General features: G+C 37.5%; 2 protein-coding genes across 8 annotated transcripts; one reads left to right on the top strand and one right to left on the bottom strand.

The window, feature by feature from the left end:
- Positions 1–118: 118 nt before the first annotated feature.
- LOC103703868 (uncharacterized) lies at positions 119–7,260 on the bottom strand. The gene is made up of 6 exons (XM_008786888.6): positions 6,808–7,260; positions 4,164–4,571; positions 3,874–4,074; positions 3,234–3,308; positions 1,242–3,129; positions 119–489 (listed from the first exon to the last, which is right to left on the bottom strand). Exons 1-6 carry the CDS (start codon positions 6,892–6,894, stop codon positions 470–472), a joined length of 2,679 nt encoding a protein of 892 aa, XP_008785110.4. The 5' UTR covers positions 6,895–7,260; the 3' UTR covers positions 119–469.
- A 5,666-nt stretch (positions 7,261–12,926) lies between these two features.
- On the top strand, positions 12,927–18,816 carry LOC120103805 (uncharacterized). Of its 7 annotated transcripts, XR_005509280.3 has the most exons (7): positions 12,966–13,293; positions 13,390–13,492; positions 13,832–13,905; positions 14,023–14,763; positions 16,143–16,202; positions 16,576–16,623; positions 18,529–18,543. XR_005509280.3 is itself a non-coding variant. In XM_039120837.3 (6 exons), the coding sequence occupies exons 1-5, from the start codon at positions 13,087–13,089 to the stop codon at positions 16,603–16,605; spliced, it is 1,155 nt and encodes a 384-aa protein (XP_038976765.3). In that variant the 5' UTR covers positions 12,966–13,086; the 3' UTR covers positions 16,606–16,623; positions 18,529–18,816. The 7 variants fall into 7 exon arrangements, 6 of the variants coding, with proteins under 6 accessions (XP_038976762.3, XP_088580149.2, XP_038976763.3 ...); XM_039120837.3 differs by lacking the exon at positions 16,143–16,202 and having other exon boundaries at positions 18,529–18,816; XM_089923659.1 differs by lacking the exon at positions 16,576–16,623 and having other exon boundaries at positions 18,468–18,816.
- The last annotated feature ends 991 nt before the right edge of the window (positions 18,817–19,807 follow it).

Genomic DNA, 19,807 nt, shown 5'->3' with positions numbered 1-19,807 from the left:
AAAGAAAAAAAAAAAAGAAGAAGTTCTTGATGAGGCTAGACCCAAGGTGGGTCCTCAGGGTACTCTGAGTAGCTGCCCGGGTGATAGCAAAAGCAAATGAAGAAAGACTTTTCTAATCTGTTACAATCAAAACCCAGAAATTTCATAATCTGTTGAAAAAAAATTACATCTTAGGTTCATACATAAATAAGACAAGTATACAACTGAGTGCTATCAACACCTACCATCTCACACAAATGAGAAACAAGGCCAAATTTAAATATATAAATCTCTCACACAATGTTAATGTATGTGTACAATCATAACTCTTTTCCCTAATCATGTATCATGCCACAAATTACAGCCATAAGCCACACTTTCATCATCATCAGAAGCCACACTGCAATAGGAAAAAATAACAATACTCCGACACAGACGTCAACAAACTTGTTATAAGTCTTCTAGATCGTAAATTACTAACAAGGCCTGATCATCTTTGCCATCTCCTCTCTGAAACGGGAAGATTTCAATATGTGACTCACTTCAATCAAGATACCGTGCCGAGGGAAAAATTCAAAAAAATACACTCAAGAAATTCATCACATTAGAAAGGAACACCATCAAGTCATAAATTTCCAGGAAAGTTGTTCTCTAATAAACAAATATTTACTTGCTAAATGGCCTTTTATCAGATTTTCTATTAAGAGATTAAATGTACGATCCATTTGTTTGCATATTGTATAACAAAAAAAGCCAGGCAGAACTCATTCTCCCGAAAGACTTCATCATTCGAGGAGAACTTAAGCAGGTAAGTAACTTCAATGACTTAGCTGAACCTATTTCTCCAACCACTGGCCCTGTAGACGTTCTATTGGCTAAGGACAGTGAAGTTTGAAACAACCACTTAAACATCTGTGCAGGTTGGCCCCACCTTACAGGTTGTATGACATGCTGGCATTTGGTGTGAACCTAAGACAAATTGGGAATGTGTTGATTCTAGGCAAAGATAGTTTAATTGATGGAATCTGTCGATCTAACTTTCCTCCTCAGACAAATTAAGATTGGTTTATTTGTGTTGAGAAATCCAGGAATATTGCTCCCAATATGGTCAATGACTATCAAAACATATGAATGCATATCGTTACACAATTCAGAAATGACTATACTAGCCTTTTAGTGCAGCTAAATAATAGCCTTAGTATTTGCAGCTAGCCTTTGCCTTTGCTAATGAAACATATATGCATATGAGATCAAGATGTTACCAGCAGAGTTCTGAGGAGAATGGGTGCTGTTCGTCTTTAAATTCTGCTGTGCTTGTGGTGTTGACCTCTGCATGTGTGGGGATGAATCCTGCTTCACATCTCCAATAGGTAGGGAGTGTCTCTTCTTCATGTGGTCATCTTTGTCATGGACATTTGGGCTTGATTTCAGTGAGATTATATCATGAACCTTCGCCCTTGCAGATTCAGTGGCTTGCATATATCTTGGGAGGGTGTTGCTGCCACTGTCCCTGGGCTCATGATCATTGTGATCAGGTTTAGCCATCCCGAATGAGTTATGTATTTTAGCATTCTTTGCATCCCTTGGCAAATGTTCCGCGCTTTTTCTTGCACCTGAGTCATTCTTTGGAACTGATGACGAGTTCTTGCGTGCCCACTGAGATCTCTGCTTTTGAGCATGGATATTGTTTTCTGCCTTTCTTGTTTTAATTTTTGCTGAGATCTGGCTTGATGGTGTTATATGCGACTCTGGAGCAGTTACATGGCTTCTGGGAGAACCCTCTGGTGATAAACTACAAATTTGTGTATCTTTCAGATTGTCAACTTGAATCTGAATGCTTGATGTTGTTGACTCTGCTGGCAGTTGATCCTCCTGTTTTGAATCAACAGTAGCATCAGTACTTGACAAATTTTTATCACTTTCCTTAAGTATTTGTGGCCATAACACATCTGACTCAGTGCGACTAAATTTTGCGTCAGAATTCATAATTTCATTATTTAACGCACTATCAGCACCATCAGTCAAATTACAATTTCCTTTCTGTAAAACTCCAACTTTAAGTGCAATACCCCTGTCATCAACTCCAGATCCTTCTGGCAAGTCAGATGTAGAAGAGGCAGATATCTCAGTGCCACATTCCGAAGCAGAATTCTCAACCGGACCATGAGATATTGAGTTTTCTATCATGCTATGCTCCTCAGTCTTTGTCAGAGAATCAACTCGAGGATGAATTAGTTTAGATTGAACTCCAGCACCTCGATTAACATAAGCGACAGACCTGCTTGCACTAGAAGCTGAGCTCAGTTCCTCAAATTTTGATTGTACAGCAGCAAATGCTGGACTAAGTTCCTTTCTTGACTTCAATGCACACTTTTTCCCTTGAGTCTCCAGTGGTTCAAAGGTTGCCCCTTCAATGACACACTTCTGGTTTTCCATGTCAACTCCAGGCTTGGTGGAATTGTTATCAAGTAAGGACTGTGAAGCTGCATCTGATTGTGCTGGTACTTGACTTGCGGTAGAATCAAAAGTCTCCTCGACCCCCCCACTTTTCATATTCTCTTCTATCATGCCTGAAGTCTCACTCTCACACTGGGACTGCTCTTGGTCTTTTTTTGCTACAGAGCTGATTTCTTGATTTGCAATAGATACAGGAACATCAATTTGATATTCAGCAGAATTTTCATATATTATATCTACTTCACCTTCAATTGATGCTGCAGATTCATTATTCTCTTCAATCATGCTTGAAGTCTTACTCTCGTGCTGCGACTGTTCTTGGTCATCTTTTGCTACGAAACTGTTGCTTTGATTTGAAATGGATACAGAAATATGAACTTCGTATTCAGCAGAATCTTCCTTTATTAAATCTCCTTTACCTTCAATTGCTGTTGCTGATTTACTAGGAGATGACTTTGAATCTGATGATATAGAGGCGACAGTGTGAGGAACAATGTTTACTGCTCTGGAAGCAGCAAAGTTGGTCTTTTCTTTCTCCCCCTGATTATCTTTATCTAAATTAAACTCCTGCTGCTGCCCTATTTCTGAAGACATCACAACCATCCACCTCTCCAACCATTTCCATGATGAATCAGATCTCAAAGGATCACAACTGACATGAATAGGTTTTGTCTTGGGCATCAACTCCAAAAGCTTGCAGCGAAGTATAAAACTATAAGTTTCTATTTGGAAGATTAAATACAAACAGAAACCTTTTACTAAAATTTGAAAGTCAAAAAGGGATCAGTAAGTCATACCAGACGAGCAAATGCATTGGAAAGTAATTTCTCAGTTGAAGTATATGCTGTATCTGATTTCATGCCACTATTAATCTGAAATGAGAAACAAGGTCAAACTTAATTTTCATATGAAACAACAAGATATCTGGTTCCAAAGAAGGAAAATCTAGCTTCCAATGACAATTTATAACAAAACAACGACAACAACAAAAAGTTAAACTTTAAAGGAAAATAAATCTCCGACTAGCAGTTACCATTAGGACAGATTTGATGGCCTAGTTGGAAAAGTAGAAAAGGACACAATGAAGGAAATAACAAAACATGTGGATTCAGAAGGATGTCTAAGTCTCAACATTGGTTAACCGCAGCAGTATTTGGCTCTGAGGTTTAAAAAGAAAGAATGTCAGCCACCAAAATTTCACACCTTGCTAGCAGAACTTAGTTGGTTCATTTAGCATTTGAAAATAGCCAATACAGGATTGGAAGAGACCATTCTACTAAATTTTTTAATCTTGTGCTAGAATTAGTCCAAAACCCAACTGATACAAGTTCTGAACATTAGCCAGTCAATATGTATAAGGCAACTGTAGTTGTTATAGGTAAGAAGTATTGAACAAGGCAAAAGCATCATCAAGAGATTCTACATCAAGGAATCTACCTGGATTTTCTCATCAAGCTTCTCTCCTGCAGCAAACTTCTCCTCTAGCCGATGTGCATGGCGAGCCCGCACAAGTGCTTGCATTTTGATAATGGCTTGTACACATCGCAAAGTTCCCACAGCTTGTCTCCTGACAAGATGACCACGTACAGCAGCTTGCAACTTGACAAGATTCTTACGTCTTTCAAGTTCTTTTTGAGCCTGTAAGTAGTTTAATAAGTCAAGAAAAAATATGATTTCAACCCACCATTGGGCAGCATGGAAAATTAAAATCTAAATAAGCATAGTACCAAGTATCTCCTGATAGCAGCCTGGATGACGGTAACAACATCTTCCTGGAAATTGTTATCAATGGTGGTTGTAACTTCAGCAGCAAGCAGCACATCAGATACTTCTGGAACAATTACAGCTGGTATTGGAGGTGTTTCATTTGTCTGCTCTAGCCCAGGGGGGCTTTGTGGCACAGACAAATATACTGTGTCAGCTACTTCTGAATTAACTGCAGCTGATAATAGGGGTTTTTCATTTATCTCTTCTAGTATGGGCGGGCTTTCCGGAAGAGGTGAATCCTTTCCAGAGTCGAAGTTATTAGTCATGGTTTCTGGTATATTCGTGTTCAAACCAGGTTCTGAGATCACAGAGTGCCTAGAGGATCTCTTTCGGAAACTCCACCTCCCTTTATCCAGCGATGCTTTGCTCTAAAAAGATTGAACACAAGATCAAAAAATTACATTCAGCAGCTAAAAATGAGGACAAAATGCCTAGGAAAAAAAAACATATTAAGATTAACTTAACTTAGTAAAAGAGTTAAAACTATATATGACATTCAGTAGATTTTAGAAGAGCCCTCGAAACATGTTTTACACAAACAAATCCTACTAAAGCCATAAAAAGAGGATTAGTGAAGGAATAAACTTAACAAAACAAAGGCATGAAAGGAAGAAAAAATGATTTTTTGAGAGAAGGAAAATAAATGAAATTGTTTCCTTATCATATTTTATAGGATTTTGAAAGGGAAGGAATGTTTTGTTTGGCATATTTATAGTCAGAAGAGGGTGGAAAAATTATAGGAGATTTCTCGTAGCTCCCCTTAAAGGTGAGCATCCTGTACCTAAGTCACCCAAGGGTACCAAACTATACAATTTACCTGAATGGTATCTAATCATTTGGATTAAGTTATTATTTCACATTAAATTTCCAAATTCATTTAAACTGTTCGAGTCAAAACTCAATAGTTGTGATCAAAAACGAAATTGGAACCGATCCTTTTTTTTTGTAAGGTCTTAAAACATGATCATCTCCAAAGAAAAGAACTATTTTCAGGATCATAACTCTATGGTGGTGATGGTGAAGGAGCATGACACATCTTACATTCTGATCTGAAGTTTCTAGTTCAATTTGGCAGGCTTGCTATGTTGTACATGGTAGCCTGGCACTCTTAGATGAATATATCTGCATTATGTATTTTCACTTGTGGTCTTCTATCTGCCATGTTATGATAATCTTATAGTCGCATCTTTGAACACATATTTCTATGCCATATTTATGACTTTTGAGTTTTGGCTGACAAAGATACATCTCAGATACAACTTATCAAAGGTTCGGGTTTTGACAACAGCTAACCAACCAGCCAAAACCACATATAAAAAGGGGTTCCATTGTTTTGGTACATATCCTTCAAATGCTCTTGTTTTTCCACTTGAAGTAAGAAAACCCAGATCTGGTTACCGATCTTGAGATCTTGCATGATTGAATTCAAATTCTACAAGATTTTGGTCCTTAAAAGCAGACTTGGATCCGGCACCTCTATTTTTCATAAAATTGCAATATCTCCATCAAAGTCTTAAATGCTGGCTCTTGCCTCTCCATGCCAGCCGACATGCGAATACTAGCACTAAGTTCAGCATGACACTTACAGAATCATTTTTGTATTTTGAACTGCAAAATAATTTTTTAGGCCCTTTTTTTTTTTGGTGTCACTATGGCATAACACTGCATGACCTGTGCCAACCGGTGACCAGCACTTCACCGGCACCAGTACATGAAAGCTTTTTCCTTACAAAGACCGAGCATTCAGCCTTCTCTGGCTTGCATGAATCCCCAAATTTAACATATTAGTAGAAGTATATTAGTAAAAGTAGATTTTATCATTTCATGAAAAATCTAGAAGAAGGCATGTTTGTGTAAGCATATGAGTCGTTACTTACCGTTAATGAAACCATAAACTTGGGGCAAAAGCAATATATCTCAAACAGTTCTTATTCACTTTAAGAATAATTAAGCAAAAAGGCATAACCATAGATTTCAAGTCTTCTCACAATTATATGGATTGGCTTCATGGATTCTTGTTTGCCAGTAATTCCTATTTAAGGCTATCTCCTATTCGAAATCCCTATGAATGTTGTCAACAATATCTTTTCTTCAGCAGAACGTCATCAACAGTGTCTATATACCACTCACACACACCTACCCACCAGATTCTACCTCGTGTTATTCTGTTCAAACAAAGCGAACAAGCTATACCAATCATCTGCAAGGAGACATTGCTTTAACGACGTTTCTCATTTCGATCTTTTATCCATATATTGTTGCAAGTAAAACCTTTTTTTTATTTCTATTACTTTACCTAGAAATACTTGGATCCAAACAGATCGCCCTTTTCACCCCCAAACATGCGGACTATCCAGCAAAAATGGAGTTCATCAAACATTTGCACGGCCCGGACCTGCTAATGGAGGAAAGAATCTAGTTCAAATCCAAATTAATCCGGCTCAAGAATTAGATATCACCTTAAATTACATGACTCTGCTCTCAGCTACACTGGAAGAAACGAAACATAGCCTAGTTTCCTAGGGAACACTTCTTGATAACGAACCGAAACTAAAAGAATTTAAAAAAAAGGAAAATAAAGAAGAAAAGGAAAGCAAGCGCTACCTCCACCGATGCGGGATTGTCGCCGCCAGCTACATCGCCGCTGCACGTCATAAACTTGAAGCACGAGATCGTCGAAGATCTCCCCATCTTTGCTATCTTCCGTTCTCTCTCTCTCTCTCTCTCTCTCTCTCTCCCTCTCTGTTAGATCTTTTTCTTCCCCTCGTCTGATGGATCTTTTTTTTGTATGATGATCGCACGTTAAATAATTAAGGGGTATCTTCCTTAAGAAACGCAAACTGCTCCGCTCCCTCTGTGTATTTATTGTTTATTGGCGTTGCATGCGTCGATGTCGGATGTCGGGATCTTAAAGCTCCTCCGCCGTAATAATCGGATTCACAATTTCGTCAACCGCCCGGCAGTCATACATCTGGGCGGTTTCCCCCTGGACCATGGTGATACGCGCGCGGTGGCCGTATCGCCTGCATGCGCGCGGCACCCACCAACGGTGCCGTCCGTATGCATTTGTCTTAAAGTTTCCTTTCTTGTTGTCTCATTGTGCTGGTACAATGTGTGTCCGATGTATGGCACTAAAAAAAAATTACTTGGAGGAGGCTCCCATTAAAACTCCATATATACCGAGACATACTGATTGTAGCCTTTTAGACCAAGCACGTATTTAAAGAGACTAACAAAATAATAGATTAGGTGGTTTTGTATGCGTCTAATTACTCTAGTGATACTCTATGGATTGAAAAAAAGAAAGTTGTATAGTACCTCAGAACTTATTATTTTTTGATTTTATTGAATATATCCATACTGTATGAATTATCCATTTTAGCAAAAAAAAATCTGTATATATCTCGATAATAATAACAGAGGCCTCGAGAAGCAATGGAGACGAAAAGAGTGCTGATCAATCTGCTGCTGTTGCTAGAAAGATGGTGATCTCTGAACAAAAAAAAGCAAAAAAATTGCTGAATTGGCTGCGACCGAGTCCCTCGTTACTTATGTTAGTTAAGATACTGTGAGCAATAGGAAAGAAAAAGACATCCCGCCAACAGCACCACTTCTACTCAGCTAATGAATTTATATATTAGTTAATGAAAAATATAGTTGTGGTATCTGCAAGATTATCTTTGTGAACAGGCTAGTTATTCATTTTACCTATATATATATATATATATGTCTATCTATAGTTTATACTCCATTCTCAATACCACTCACATAGTTCTCCAGATAGACATCTAGTAGGCTCTTAAGTCTGTTTTGTTCTTCCAACCCAGACTCCAGAACACAGTTTTCCATTGGTTAATCTTTTTAGCAGACGTCGCTTTGTCTTTTAGCATCTCAACCTTCTCCTCATTTGCTCACCATGAGGACAACTGTAAAGTCGCTAAAGGGGCTAGTCAAAGAAAAAAAGAAAGAAAAAAGAAAAAATCTTTCAAGGTGGAGGGTCCTAATTTGCCAGCCAAAGGTAGCTGGTCACAAGATAAGCAAGAAGAATAAAGAAAAGGGATCATGAAGATGGTCCTTTTGGTTGCATACCCTCTCTAGAACAGTTCTCTCTCATCGTGTGTGGTGTTCTTGTCATTTGACTAATTAATAGTGACATGCGGCGCACCAAGGTTATCCTCCAAGCCCCCGTGTTTCCACGTAGATTTATGATGTTAGCTGAGGGTGTACAAGGATTTTTTTTTTTTCCTTTTGTTTTCTTTCTGAAAATCCTTTTTTTTTTTCCTTCTTTCTGAAAACCGTAAGAACGATCAATCACAATTTAAAGCCATGATGTTGGTTGTAGCATGGATGTTTTCAACCTGTCATCAATTGTTTTGCATAATATGAACAACTTATGCTATGTTCATGGAAGCATAAATGCGACACTTAACTTCGTCATACTAACTTAGTGAAAAATTGAAATATGTGCTTCGTTTTCTTTGTTTAATACAGAAGCTCTTGCTGTCCTCCTTTCTAATGCATTATGAAGAGAGAGAACTATAATTTGCTTAAAGATATTGTGCTAAACATACTTCATGTTCTTTGGATAAACAAGCAACAAGAGCTGTCTAGAGAGAGGTAGAGAAAAGGAGGTTTGTTAATTATGAAAAGAAGGTCAAATGGATTTATGATTTGTTATGTTGATCTAAAAGAATCTAAAAAATAAATCATGGACTAGAAAGTCAAGATAAACTTAAACTTTTCGAGCACTTCCCTTGGCCAAATGTATGCAAGGCATATGCCCAACATAACATAACAAAGGGAGATGGACTTTCAAAAGGTTAATTGTTTCACTGCTTTCCTTTATTATTAGTACTAGTTTCCCAAGCAGGCCAATTAACATCTTTATGTTCTTCATGAGTGTAGATGTTAGCTGATGCATGCATCTCATCCAAATCTAACCCAATAGCTGAATTGTGTGACAGGTTATCAGGCTACCAACCTCCACCGAACACCTTGGAGAATTCAAACCTTGAAAGCAGCACCCAGATTCTCTTTAGAGCAAGAAATAGGAAAAATTCTAAACCTAATCTACCCGCATCGTATGCCTTGGATTGAAACTTATATTTGGCTTCTGGTGGACTCAATCATGTACATACCAATGTCTGTAACCTTAAGGCAGGAGCATGGCGCAGAATAAAACTAGAGTAAATTACCCTACTGAGAAAATCAGGTGTTTGAGATTCAAAAAACAATGTGTATTATTTGTTATCTTTGATGCTAAGAACAAGGAAAGAACAATTCTTCTATCGAATTCTCGAAACTTATCCAGTGCTCAAATTTTGGAGATTGCCACTTGAATCCATCCTGCCAACCATAAGGAAGGAGAGATCGGACCTTCTAACGGTTTACTTGTTACAATCTGTCTCTAACTCTGCCCCTTTTTTAAACTAACTGTAGGCCAATTGACATACTTATTTCTTCATGATTAGATGCTTGCTTATGCGCGCATGTCAAACTATTGCCGCATTTCTTATCAGTTGATCTGTCAGCATCTTCCAGCAGTTTTTATTAGTTAACCTGTCTGAAAATTTTTTTCCTGTGTCAACCTGAAAACAATCCATAACCTACTTTTGGATGACCCTGAAACAAAGATAAACACTCTCTTGTTCAATTATACCTTTTGGCTGTAGGCAACTGCTACCTCTTTTCTAATGAGGTCGGAGTACAGAAGAGAGATTCTAAAAAATAATCCAGAGAGTATGATGACGACTTGTCATCGTTCTCCGGCATATTTGAGCTTGTAGAGCCCACATACCACATGGAAAAAGTAGGCTGCTGATTGGTTTGCCATGAATTGTACCCTTCAACCAACCTTTGGCAAGATGGCATTTGTAGGAAAAAGCAATGATCATGGATGACTGAAGTCACTCAAAGGTTAAGGTAGAGCTCACACCCGGGTTTACTTCTTGGCAGTGCTGCTTTTGGAGGAGGTTGAGCTAGCAGAATCGTCAACTGGAACTCACAACCTAACAAACCATAGCTGCAAGATAGCATCATGGCTTCTTTTTTTTCTGCAGAAAATATTATAGAAATAGGGTAGAAGTTCTTTGTAACTTGGTATTGCCTTCACAAAAGGGCTACTAGTTGAACCAGAGTTGTGAACGAGTGGAAAACAAGTGAATTAGGCTTATATCAAACTTGGCTTGTTTTTATAGTTGAATTAAGATTGAGATAACCCATTTATTTCCAGGCTAAACTTAAGCTATTGAAAAATAGCTTATTTAATTAAGAGATCTAATTAGAGCTGAAGGTCCTTCAAAGCTTTCATTTATCGTTTTTGGAGTATTTTTATTATATTTTAATTTTTACATTATGAATAATAAATACAATAAAATATAATATATAAAATATTTATTTTTTATATTTTGAACTAAATTGAGTCAAATTCAAGCAAAGTAGGTCCCGCTCTATCTTGATGCGCTAATTAACTGAGCAAGCTGAACTCGAGCTGGATTTTGATCAGAGTGCAAGCTAGCTTGCGAGATCACTCATCTCATCTGGCCATCCTACGTTCAATTGAGACCATCAAAAATATCGAATTGAAAATTTGGATAGGGAAAGTCAATTAAGAGAACAAAACATTATACTATTAGTTGGACGATCTGTTTTAAATAATCTTTCTCCTGTTAATGTGCTAGTTGAACTATTATCAGAATTGGGACGGCGACTTTAATCCCAACTATTTTTTCCCCCTCTGATGTTTTTTGTCCATTTTCAAGAGATTTTTTTTCTTTACTCCCAATCAAAAAAAAAAAATACTCAAATCATTTTAATTTATTTTCATGCCATCTAGTTTCTCTCTTATATAATCATATGTGAGATTCATTAAACATCCCCCGAGCATATTGCATGGAGTTTCCATCATATATAGAAGTTGAGCCGCTCAGACACCATGTTAGAAATCTTAGAGCATCCTCGCATAATTCGGACCCAAGACCTTCAAACAGGGAGACATTTTGACTGCTTAAAAGATTATTTTTCTTTCTATGTTGATTTTTTTCCCTTTCTATGGGCTTGTTTGGTTCGAGGGAAAAGTAGGGAGGAAAGTGTGGTCAACGGAAAAGTAATGAGATGCTTCTTCTTTGGTTAGAGTTTTCAAATGAGAGAGATGGGAAAGTTGTATTTCCATGGGAATATGACTCCCACATTTCCATGAGAAATATAAGAAAGTTACTTTTCCATGAGCCGGAAATCATTCCATTTTTATTTTTTTTCAAAAAGTCCCTTCAGCATTAAAGAGGCATTAAAAACCTAATTTTTATTAAGAGTATAATAGGAATTGCACATAATTTTTCCAGAAAAGTGGATGGTCAACCAAACATAAGCATTTTGAAAATCTGTCACTTCTCATGATCAACCAAACATGCCAAAAATACTTTTCTAGGCATCCTCTTCCTAGGAATCTGCTTTCCAAGAATCATATTTTTAGGAGGGAAAATGCTTCCCGCGAACCAAACGAGCCCTATATTCTTCGTTTCTAATTGTGCCTGAATGAATAGGTTAGGATTCAGAACAACTACTTTTGAAACGAAGTCCAGTATATTACTGTTGATGGGCAAAAGGTTCCAATGTCACTGGTGGCGAGCAGTTGTTTTCTTTTCCCTCAATTTTATATTGGTTGCACAAAGCACTATCATTTTCTTGTAGCTACACATGCGTTTGATCTATTGATATGGTTTTTTTGAGGGAAAATGGAGGTCAAAAGACCACCAGACTTTATTAAATTGGGGAAGAAAGAATTACAGAAGGGAAGGGAATAGGTTACAGAGATATAGAGGAGTTACAGTTCCAACCAAAACAACCTGAGAAGAACTGGCATTTTAAAACGGAAAAAAGCCTAGAACAGAAGCATCAAAAAACCAAAATGAACAGAAAGGAGCTTAATTATCCCACAAGGAGCAGCCCAAGAGTTCTCTATCAGAGCAGAAGATAGACCGGTCATAGAAAAGCTTGATAGCTTTTTGCACAATGGCCAACAGAGAAGAGTTCTTGTGGAGAAAAATGCAGGATTCCTCTCAGTCCAACAGCTCCAATTAAAAGCCACAAGCAACATCAAAATAGCTGGTTGCAAGAAAGAAGAGAAAGATTCCCTTAGCCATAGATGCAACAACCTATCACGACATTATAGCAGTAGGAAAGAAGAATATATCGGAAAAAAATATTATAGAAAACTTTTTGTACCTATCTTATCAAATAGTTTAGTTGAGAATGTATAAGAGATTATAATTAAGATGATACAAAAATAGAAAAAAATAATAAATAGATCTCTAGAACCAATCCTAAATTTATATTATTTGAAATTCAAAATTTAGCATTCAAAATTTAAAATTTTGAAATTAGAAAATTAAAATTTAAAATTTCTAGAATCATAGATGATATAGGGCTGAGATAAAGATAGCACAAGGATCACGATGCTGTGCCTGCGTCCTTGCGTAGCATTTTGTTTTCTGATTTTGTAGGCCAGCTTCACGCCCGTCATGTGTGAGCGGCCTATTTACCAAAAAAAAAAAAAAAGATAGCACAAGGATGCAATTGCACAGTTCTTGAAAAGTTTCCTTTGCAAGGCAAACCGGGTGTTAAACTTGTTGGACAGCAAGCCAGAAGAGGGCTTTGGCTTTTAAACAGAGTCGGCGATTGAGATGCCGATACTAGTTCTAACCTTACAGAGCTTTTGTAATTCAGTTGTACAACTGTAGCCCCTCCTCCAAAATCGGAAAAGGAGACCCGAGCGTTTAAGGGCAACGGTAATCTTTCCCTCCTCCCCTCTCTGTTCTCTCTTCGTTCGCTCGCTCGCTCGCTCGCTTGCTCGAAATCTCTCCCTCTCCCTGGCCGTGCGAATCGATGGGCGGCCACGAGAATTCGCGGTCCTCATCCTCCGACCGCCGCCAATGGCAGCGGATATTTGGGACCCTGGTGGAGATGCTGCAGTCCCGGCAGTCGCAGATCGAAACCCTAGCTGACCACCGCAAGTTCCTGGAGCGCTACATCCGCATACAGAACGACCGCTGGGCCTCCAAGGTCCGCTCCCTCGAATCCCACATCGCCCAGGTACAAAATAACCCCGGATCGAAACCCTAGAGCCAGTCCTGACTGCGATCTTTCCAAGGTTTCCTTAAAAACTTGTTCTTTTTTTGGGGTTCACAGATGAAGGAGGAGGAGAGGAAGGGTCGTCGGGTCCAGGCGGCCAAGTTGGATCTCATGGTCGGGATCAAGGAGAGAGAAGCTTTGTGCTACAAAATTCAACACGGTTGGATAACCTTCTTTCTTTTTCTTGTTTTCTTTTCCCCCCTTTTCCTTCTTTTCAGCATTGGCGTATTTTTTCCCTTCTTGTTGGCATAAATTTTCTTTTTTAAAGATTTTCTCCCACCTGTTGAGCCTATTTGTGGATGAATGAGTGCTTTGTTTTTTTTTTTTTTCCTTTTCTTTTTTGAGAAAGTAGAGAAGAAACTCCCAGTGTGTTCTTCAGAACGTAACAAAAATTTATTTGTTTTAATTTTCTTGAATTGCTAATATAATTGTCAAATCTCTTTGTAATTGTTCTGTTTTTTTTATTCTTTTTTGTTCTAATTTATGTTAAATGTAACAGAACTTGCCGAGAGCGATTCGGAGGACTTCCACGCTTGTGCTGAGACTCTAAGTGCCGAAATCTCAGAGCTGAAGGTATTATTACGAATTCACATGCTCTTTCTTCAATTTAGGGTGTCAAAGTGCTTTTAGGTCCTTGCAGTTCAAATCGTAGTAATTTTTTCTTCGACCATTGGGTCATCTCTTCCATAGGAAAAAATGAAAGGCAGAGAAGTTCATAATGGAAGGGCTGGGTTTAGCGAGGCAGACCCTGTAGGAAATCCCAAGAAAGATTATCGTTGCAACACTGCCTTGGAAGATGAAATTCGGAAGCTAAAACATGCTTACAAAAGGCTTAGCTCAGAAAAGGAGTCTGAGGTCTCTGCGTTGTTGGCAGAGAAGGAATTTGTGTGGAACAAGTTCAAGGATATGGAAAAGGACTACACTGATCTCCTTAAGAGCAAAAGAATAGAAGTCGAACAGGCTGAGGAAGCCATGGAGAAGCTTGTCCGTAATCTAGAGAAGTTGCAGTCATCAGCCAGTGAGAAGGATGAGACCATATCTGGATTAGAGGCTGAGCGGGCTAGGCTAGAATTGGATCTGAGACGGCAAACACAAGAAGCCAAAAAAGCTAATGCAAAGCTAGAACAGATTCAGCTTGATATGGAGCAGCTGAGAACTTTGGCCAAGGAGAGGGATGAAACAATTGCAAAGTTAAGAAGCGACCTTGCAAAGATTGAGATGGATGCCACAAAAGGCACTAACACGAAATCTGTATTCTTTAAGGATTTGGATTCTTGGAGGAACTCAAGAAATGCATCAGTCACACCCGTAGAGAGTTGTGTAAGGAGTTCTCGGAAACGTAAATTGGAAAGTGCAAGAGGTGATGTAAGTCAAAAGCATAAACGTGCTACTGAAGATTCTGCTGGATCACGGATCTCCAGTACAGTTAACGTAAGCGCAACACAAACTAGCTAGTTACTTTGGATTCTCCCCCTTTTTCCTTTTCTACACTTTTACATGTGCATGTAAGCTGACATTCCTACCTGAATATCCGATCAGTTATCTGATTATACATGTTATGCTTCTCATCAAATATGAAATTCATTGTAAGTTAGACCGTAATTGCAAGCCATGTCACAGAATTTAATGTTTGTGTAATCATCCCTGGTTTTTTTCTGAAGCCATTAGGTATCAATGGCATTTCAATCCACCCAATGAGTTGTCCTGTATAAGCAGCAGAAGCTACTTTCCCACTTCACAAAGAAAAGATGACATAATAAATTTACATAATCATTGTAGAAGACGCTGGCTCATTTGTCTAGTCTTCTATCTATGGAATTATGGGAACCGGCCAACCGAGGTTCGCCGTCTTGGTACCGGACTCCATACCAGCGCCACACTAGCACAGTGTCGGTGTGGAATTTTTTTAGCATACCGCCTCCCGTATTGGATACTAGTATCAAACCAGTACGGTACATACTGTACCGTCCGGTTTGGGCCGGTATAGTGTACCATGCGGCTAACAACTTTATAATAGTATCTAGGCATGGTTGATTGCTTTTGGCATGAAGTTAAAACAGTTACTGTAGACGAACGTTTGATGCTTAAGAAAGAGCTGTTAGTGCAGTAGACTGTTTTCTTTTATGGCTGTGCACTGGTCATGTTCTCTATCTAGTCAAGCTTAAATCTACATCAATTTGTCTTTGTACAGTGAACTTCTTTTCATACATCATCTGATTGCAAATTTTGTATCATGACGACATTCAATTTTTTTTTTTTTTGATGACAATGAACACCCACAACAATAACCAGATAGAGAATTAGCAAAGCAAAGAGATTGTGTGATTTTTCATCCCATGGCACATTGTCTCCATGCTTTGCCCTTGCTTCTATAATTGATATATTTTGCCCTGCTATCACTCACCACTTTTACCTATGAACTTGACTCCTTTTTGTCATGTCATCTTCTGTATGTTGGTCACTTGTGAGCCTTAATCTTAAATTCGTATGTTGTCATATGTTGCATATAATATTTGTCCTATTGTCCATTAACTTGGCTCTATTTATCTTGCCACCTGTTGTAGCTGTGTCATATGGCGATCCTCTTAGATGATCTAGTTCGTTGATGCAAAGTATTGCTACTCTGGCAGACATGCCAATATTACCAATATCATGCAGGGCCTTTGAGATGCATTATACAATCCTTAAATAGAGAAGTTAGTGTATAAAAGACATGCTGATAAGAGTCTAATGGTATTCAACAGTCTAAATTTGGAAGCTTGCGGTCCTTTTGTAGCTTGGAGATTAATTTGATATAATATGGTGGTCAGGAATCTCAAAGTTGGCTTTGGGTTTCACCATATTCACCAGGAGCACAATTTGTATAAAAGGTACGCCATGTCCTTGAACACCATTAATGGGATACCTAGTCACAAGCTGACTTGTCTTTTGTGCTACTGGGACATGGAGCTTAGCATCTAATTTCGCAGAGACTAGTTTTTTTTACTTATTAATTTATGATTATTCAGTGAAAGAAATTGGTATTAAGTGTTTTTTGATATCTTGATGCGTCATAGTGAGATTAACCTACCTTTAAACAATGCCTATCATATGTCCTTGCATTTTATGGATCCTCTTCCCTGTCTTTCATATACTTTTAATCTATATTTATAGCTGACCCGGAATTAATGGACTAAGACTTGTTTATTCTTACAGCATCATTTTTATCAAAATTATGAATTTATTCTCTCTAAACTGCTGCAGAGCCATCAAATGATTCCTAGGACTTCATGATTTTGTGTCAAGGATTTGGTATGTCGCATAATAAGTTAATCTGATAGTCTGTTAATGATTAGAAGCATGTAACTTTCAATACATCATATTATGCATTTTGGCTTCCTTGTCATGAGAGTTATTTCTTATTTTTGTCCATGAAGAATAGTTTGTGGAGGGATTTGATACATAAAGTACCGTTTAGAAATTTATAGTTGATATATTCTTTTATCTTTCTATATACTTGCCTTGCCACCTTTTTTATTTTAGTATGAATATTTTCTACATATTACTTAATACAAGATACGAAACATGCTTTTATATTTTCAATCTGCCTAAGTGATTTTAAGCACTAGGATGGCCTAGGTGTTACACATAGCCTAAGTGACCAGGAGATGCTCGGAGTTAAAATGGTATGATTTATTGCACATTTAAATACTTTATAATTTATAGTTTAGACTACAAAATTTCCAGACAGCAAGATATGAAACATTAACAATTAATATTTATTGGAACAACAAAATGCATATGAAAACTTTATCTCGTCCATCTTCTGTATCATTACACATATCAGAATTTTCTCTCATCCATCTTCTGTAAACTGCCACAAGATCATTGTTTCTATGACCTAGATGAATTTCTCATGTCGATTGCTGTTGAGAAAAAAATTATATATCTTCCAATTAGATTATATGGAAACTCTGCAAAGATTTCTTCATTTGGAATTTCGGTCTTCTGGTTTATTTATCCTTTTCCAGAGCATTCAGTTGATTGGCATATACACAGCTTTCCGTGGTTTGACTCATTCTTTTTCATTTTCTCCGATTGGGTTGAAATTGCTCCCTCTCACTTTTGCAAAATGTTGACCTTCTTTTACTGTAATTAAGTGTCAAATGTATTCCATTCTTTCCTCGGTTCACTCACATCTATCAGCAGATACCAAGTCTTTAAGCTTATCTAGCAGAGTAATGATCCATGCCCCCAAGCAATCATGGTCCCCTGCAAAATTGGCCACCTAAACTGCCAGACCATTACAGATGTTGGCCTTATCAAACCTGAATCTATGGGAAAGATCCTTTGAGGTTGCAATAATCAGTATTTGCATTTGCTGCACCTAACAATTCAGATTATGGAAAGTATTCAGAACTTAAATTTGGGTGTAATGAAGCCTGTCTAACTAGATCATGTATGAAATTCATGGAAGCAACTCTTTCCGAGTTATTTCTCTAAATCTGCTTAGAGAGTCTGCATTTTTTTTGTTTCTAGTTTGAGAGCATTGTCTTTGTATAGAGGGTACAATAGGGTCACATTGTCCTAGGTTAATTATGGTTTGTTAGTCTGTGAGGAATAAATTCTCATAATGAAGCTTCCTCGGTAGATGCCAAGGTGACTCGTACCGTTTCTTATTATAGATCTACAGACATTTTCAGGCGCTCTACATGTATTCAGCCAATCAATCAGCTGAACCTCACACGTGACGCAAAACATTAATTATTCCAATTTGTTGTAATTCACTGCTTCTCTCATGGTGACTGAGCTCCATAGATTATCATTATTAGGTTAGTTTTTTATCAGCTTCCTTTTTATATTACTATATTACCAGAAAAACCTTAACGCTATGCTTGTTCTTTGTCATCATGTATGCCTCATTCGGCATTTAAATTTATCACTTTTAATTTAATTGACTTGCAATTATTCTGTTTGACAGTATGCCCCTCCAACTAGGGCATAGATGCTTGCATTTATGTACCACATACGATCTCTCATCTAATTTAATACGGATTGTGAATACTGGCACATTATTTAAATCGTTATAGTGTTAGATTATGGAGATGGACTCTGCGAATTATGTTATTTATTCAAATTTCTTTATCCAATTTTAGATGGAGATGACAATGTTATTTATGTTAGAGGCTGACCTAACAAGATTACAATTATCACCAGGGAGTTCGGCAATGTTCAATAGGGCGACAAACAAGGACATTTTCACCAGTAGACAGCCCAAGGCTGTTCTCTGCTAATTTCAAGGTTCCAAAATTGAAGAGCTTCTCTACTGCAGTTCTGTAATTTAATAACAATACTTTATGTATTTTTCTTGTTTTTTATCTGTATTTTATCAATTCATTGCATAGTTTGATGTTTTATGACATTTTTTTGTAAACTACATATATTTAGTGTCTTAAATATATTCGAAGCCTTGTGTCCGGTAGCTAGTTATGGCTTTTCTTTTCATTTCTTTTCTTTTTGACGTTGATGTTCTGTCTTGTTTGTATATACTTCACCTTTATACAATACACAGAATTATATATTTTTCTTCTCCACATTTCCTCCTTTTTCACTGCCAGTGATTCTATCACTTTAGACCCTTTCCCTTTTATAGATGATGTAATTGTGGGCAGTCACTTTTTTCATCTTAGATCTGAATTCAGCCTTTTCTTCCTCTGGATTGTGATCAAGAATTATGATTTATCTTGGTCTTTTCGTATGTTGATTTAGGGCATGGAGGCCTTTTTTTCAACTTTGAATTTCTTCTATACTTTTTGGTATTTTTAAGAAGTTCTCTTTCTTCATACATTTTGTGAAAAGCATTTTGCTCAAGAACATGTAAAAAAATCTTACTGCAAATAATCAATGGGGAAAAAAATCTTATTATTGTTCTATCTATTTAATTTAAGGACAAAACCTTAATTGCTTAGAACACATTAGTCCAAAGAAGCAGCTTGGACAAGGGATCTATACGCACCTTTCTCTCTGTCCCTCTCCTCAAAAATGTCGTATTCTTTTAAAAGAAAGAAAGTGTGATCCACCCTGTATAATAATTATTCAGAACCAAATTTTTAGAGATGCACCATACAAAACTAGAATCCAGAACCTTTGATTGTTAAAGAAAATGATATGACGATCAAGGCAAGCCCCAGTTCAATGAGCATAGTGGAGATCCATAAGCAGAACAACAAACATTCAAGCGCTTTGACGAGCCTGGAAAGCCAATAATACTTTTCTAAAATGGGAGAGGAGGAAATTCCGGACCCCCTTAACAACAAAAACGTCAAAGCTGTGGATGCAAAAGAACAATCGTTTTGAAAAATCTTTGGATGGATGGGTCTTCTACAGCAAGATGTTTTTTCTAAATTCATCCCACACATGTTTTCCTCTATGAGTTATGACTTAATGAGTTTATGTTCTTTTTCCTTTGAATTATAAAAAGTTTGATGGTATTTCC

This window comes from Phoenix dactylifera, chromosome 6 (assembly GCF_051530095.1).
Source record: "Phoenix dactylifera cultivar Ajwa chromosome 6, Ajwa_hap1_PhDact_Kaust_v1.1, whole genome shotgun sequence".
In the NCBI taxonomy this organism is placed as follows: Eukaryota; Viridiplantae; Streptophyta; class Magnoliopsida; order Arecales; family Arecaceae; genus Phoenix; species Phoenix dactylifera.
Note: the sequence above shows the minus strand (reverse complement) of the source record. Positions and strands in the feature narration are given on the sequence as shown.

Excerpts from the sequence above, each read along its gene's own strand:
- LOC120103805 (XM_039120834.3), top strand. The coding sequence starts at position 13,087 with ATGGGCGGCCACGAGAATTCGCGGTCCTCATCCTCCGACCGCCGCCAA. Across the intron at positions 13,493-13,831 it reads GTGCTACAAAATTCAACACG|AACTTGCCGAGAGCGATTCG; the intron begins GTTGGATAACCT and ends TAAATGTAACAG. Across the intron at positions 13,906-14,022 it reads CCGAAATCTCAGAGCTGAAG|GAAAAAATGAAAGGCAGAGA; the intron begins GTATTATTACGA and ends TCTCTTCCATAG.
- LOC103703868 (XM_008786888.6), bottom strand. The coding sequence starts at position 6,894 with ATGGGGAGATCTTCGACGATCTCGTGCTTCAAGTTTATGACGTGCAGC. Across the intron at positions 4,075-4,163 it reads CTGCTATCAGGAGATACTTG|GCTCAAAAAGAACTTGAAAG; the intron begins GTACTATGCTTA and ends AACTACTTACAG. Across the intron at positions 3,130-3,233 it reads CCAATGCATTTGCTCGTCTG|CTTTTGGAGTTGATGCCCAA; the intron begins GTATGACTTACT and ends CTTCGCTGCAAG.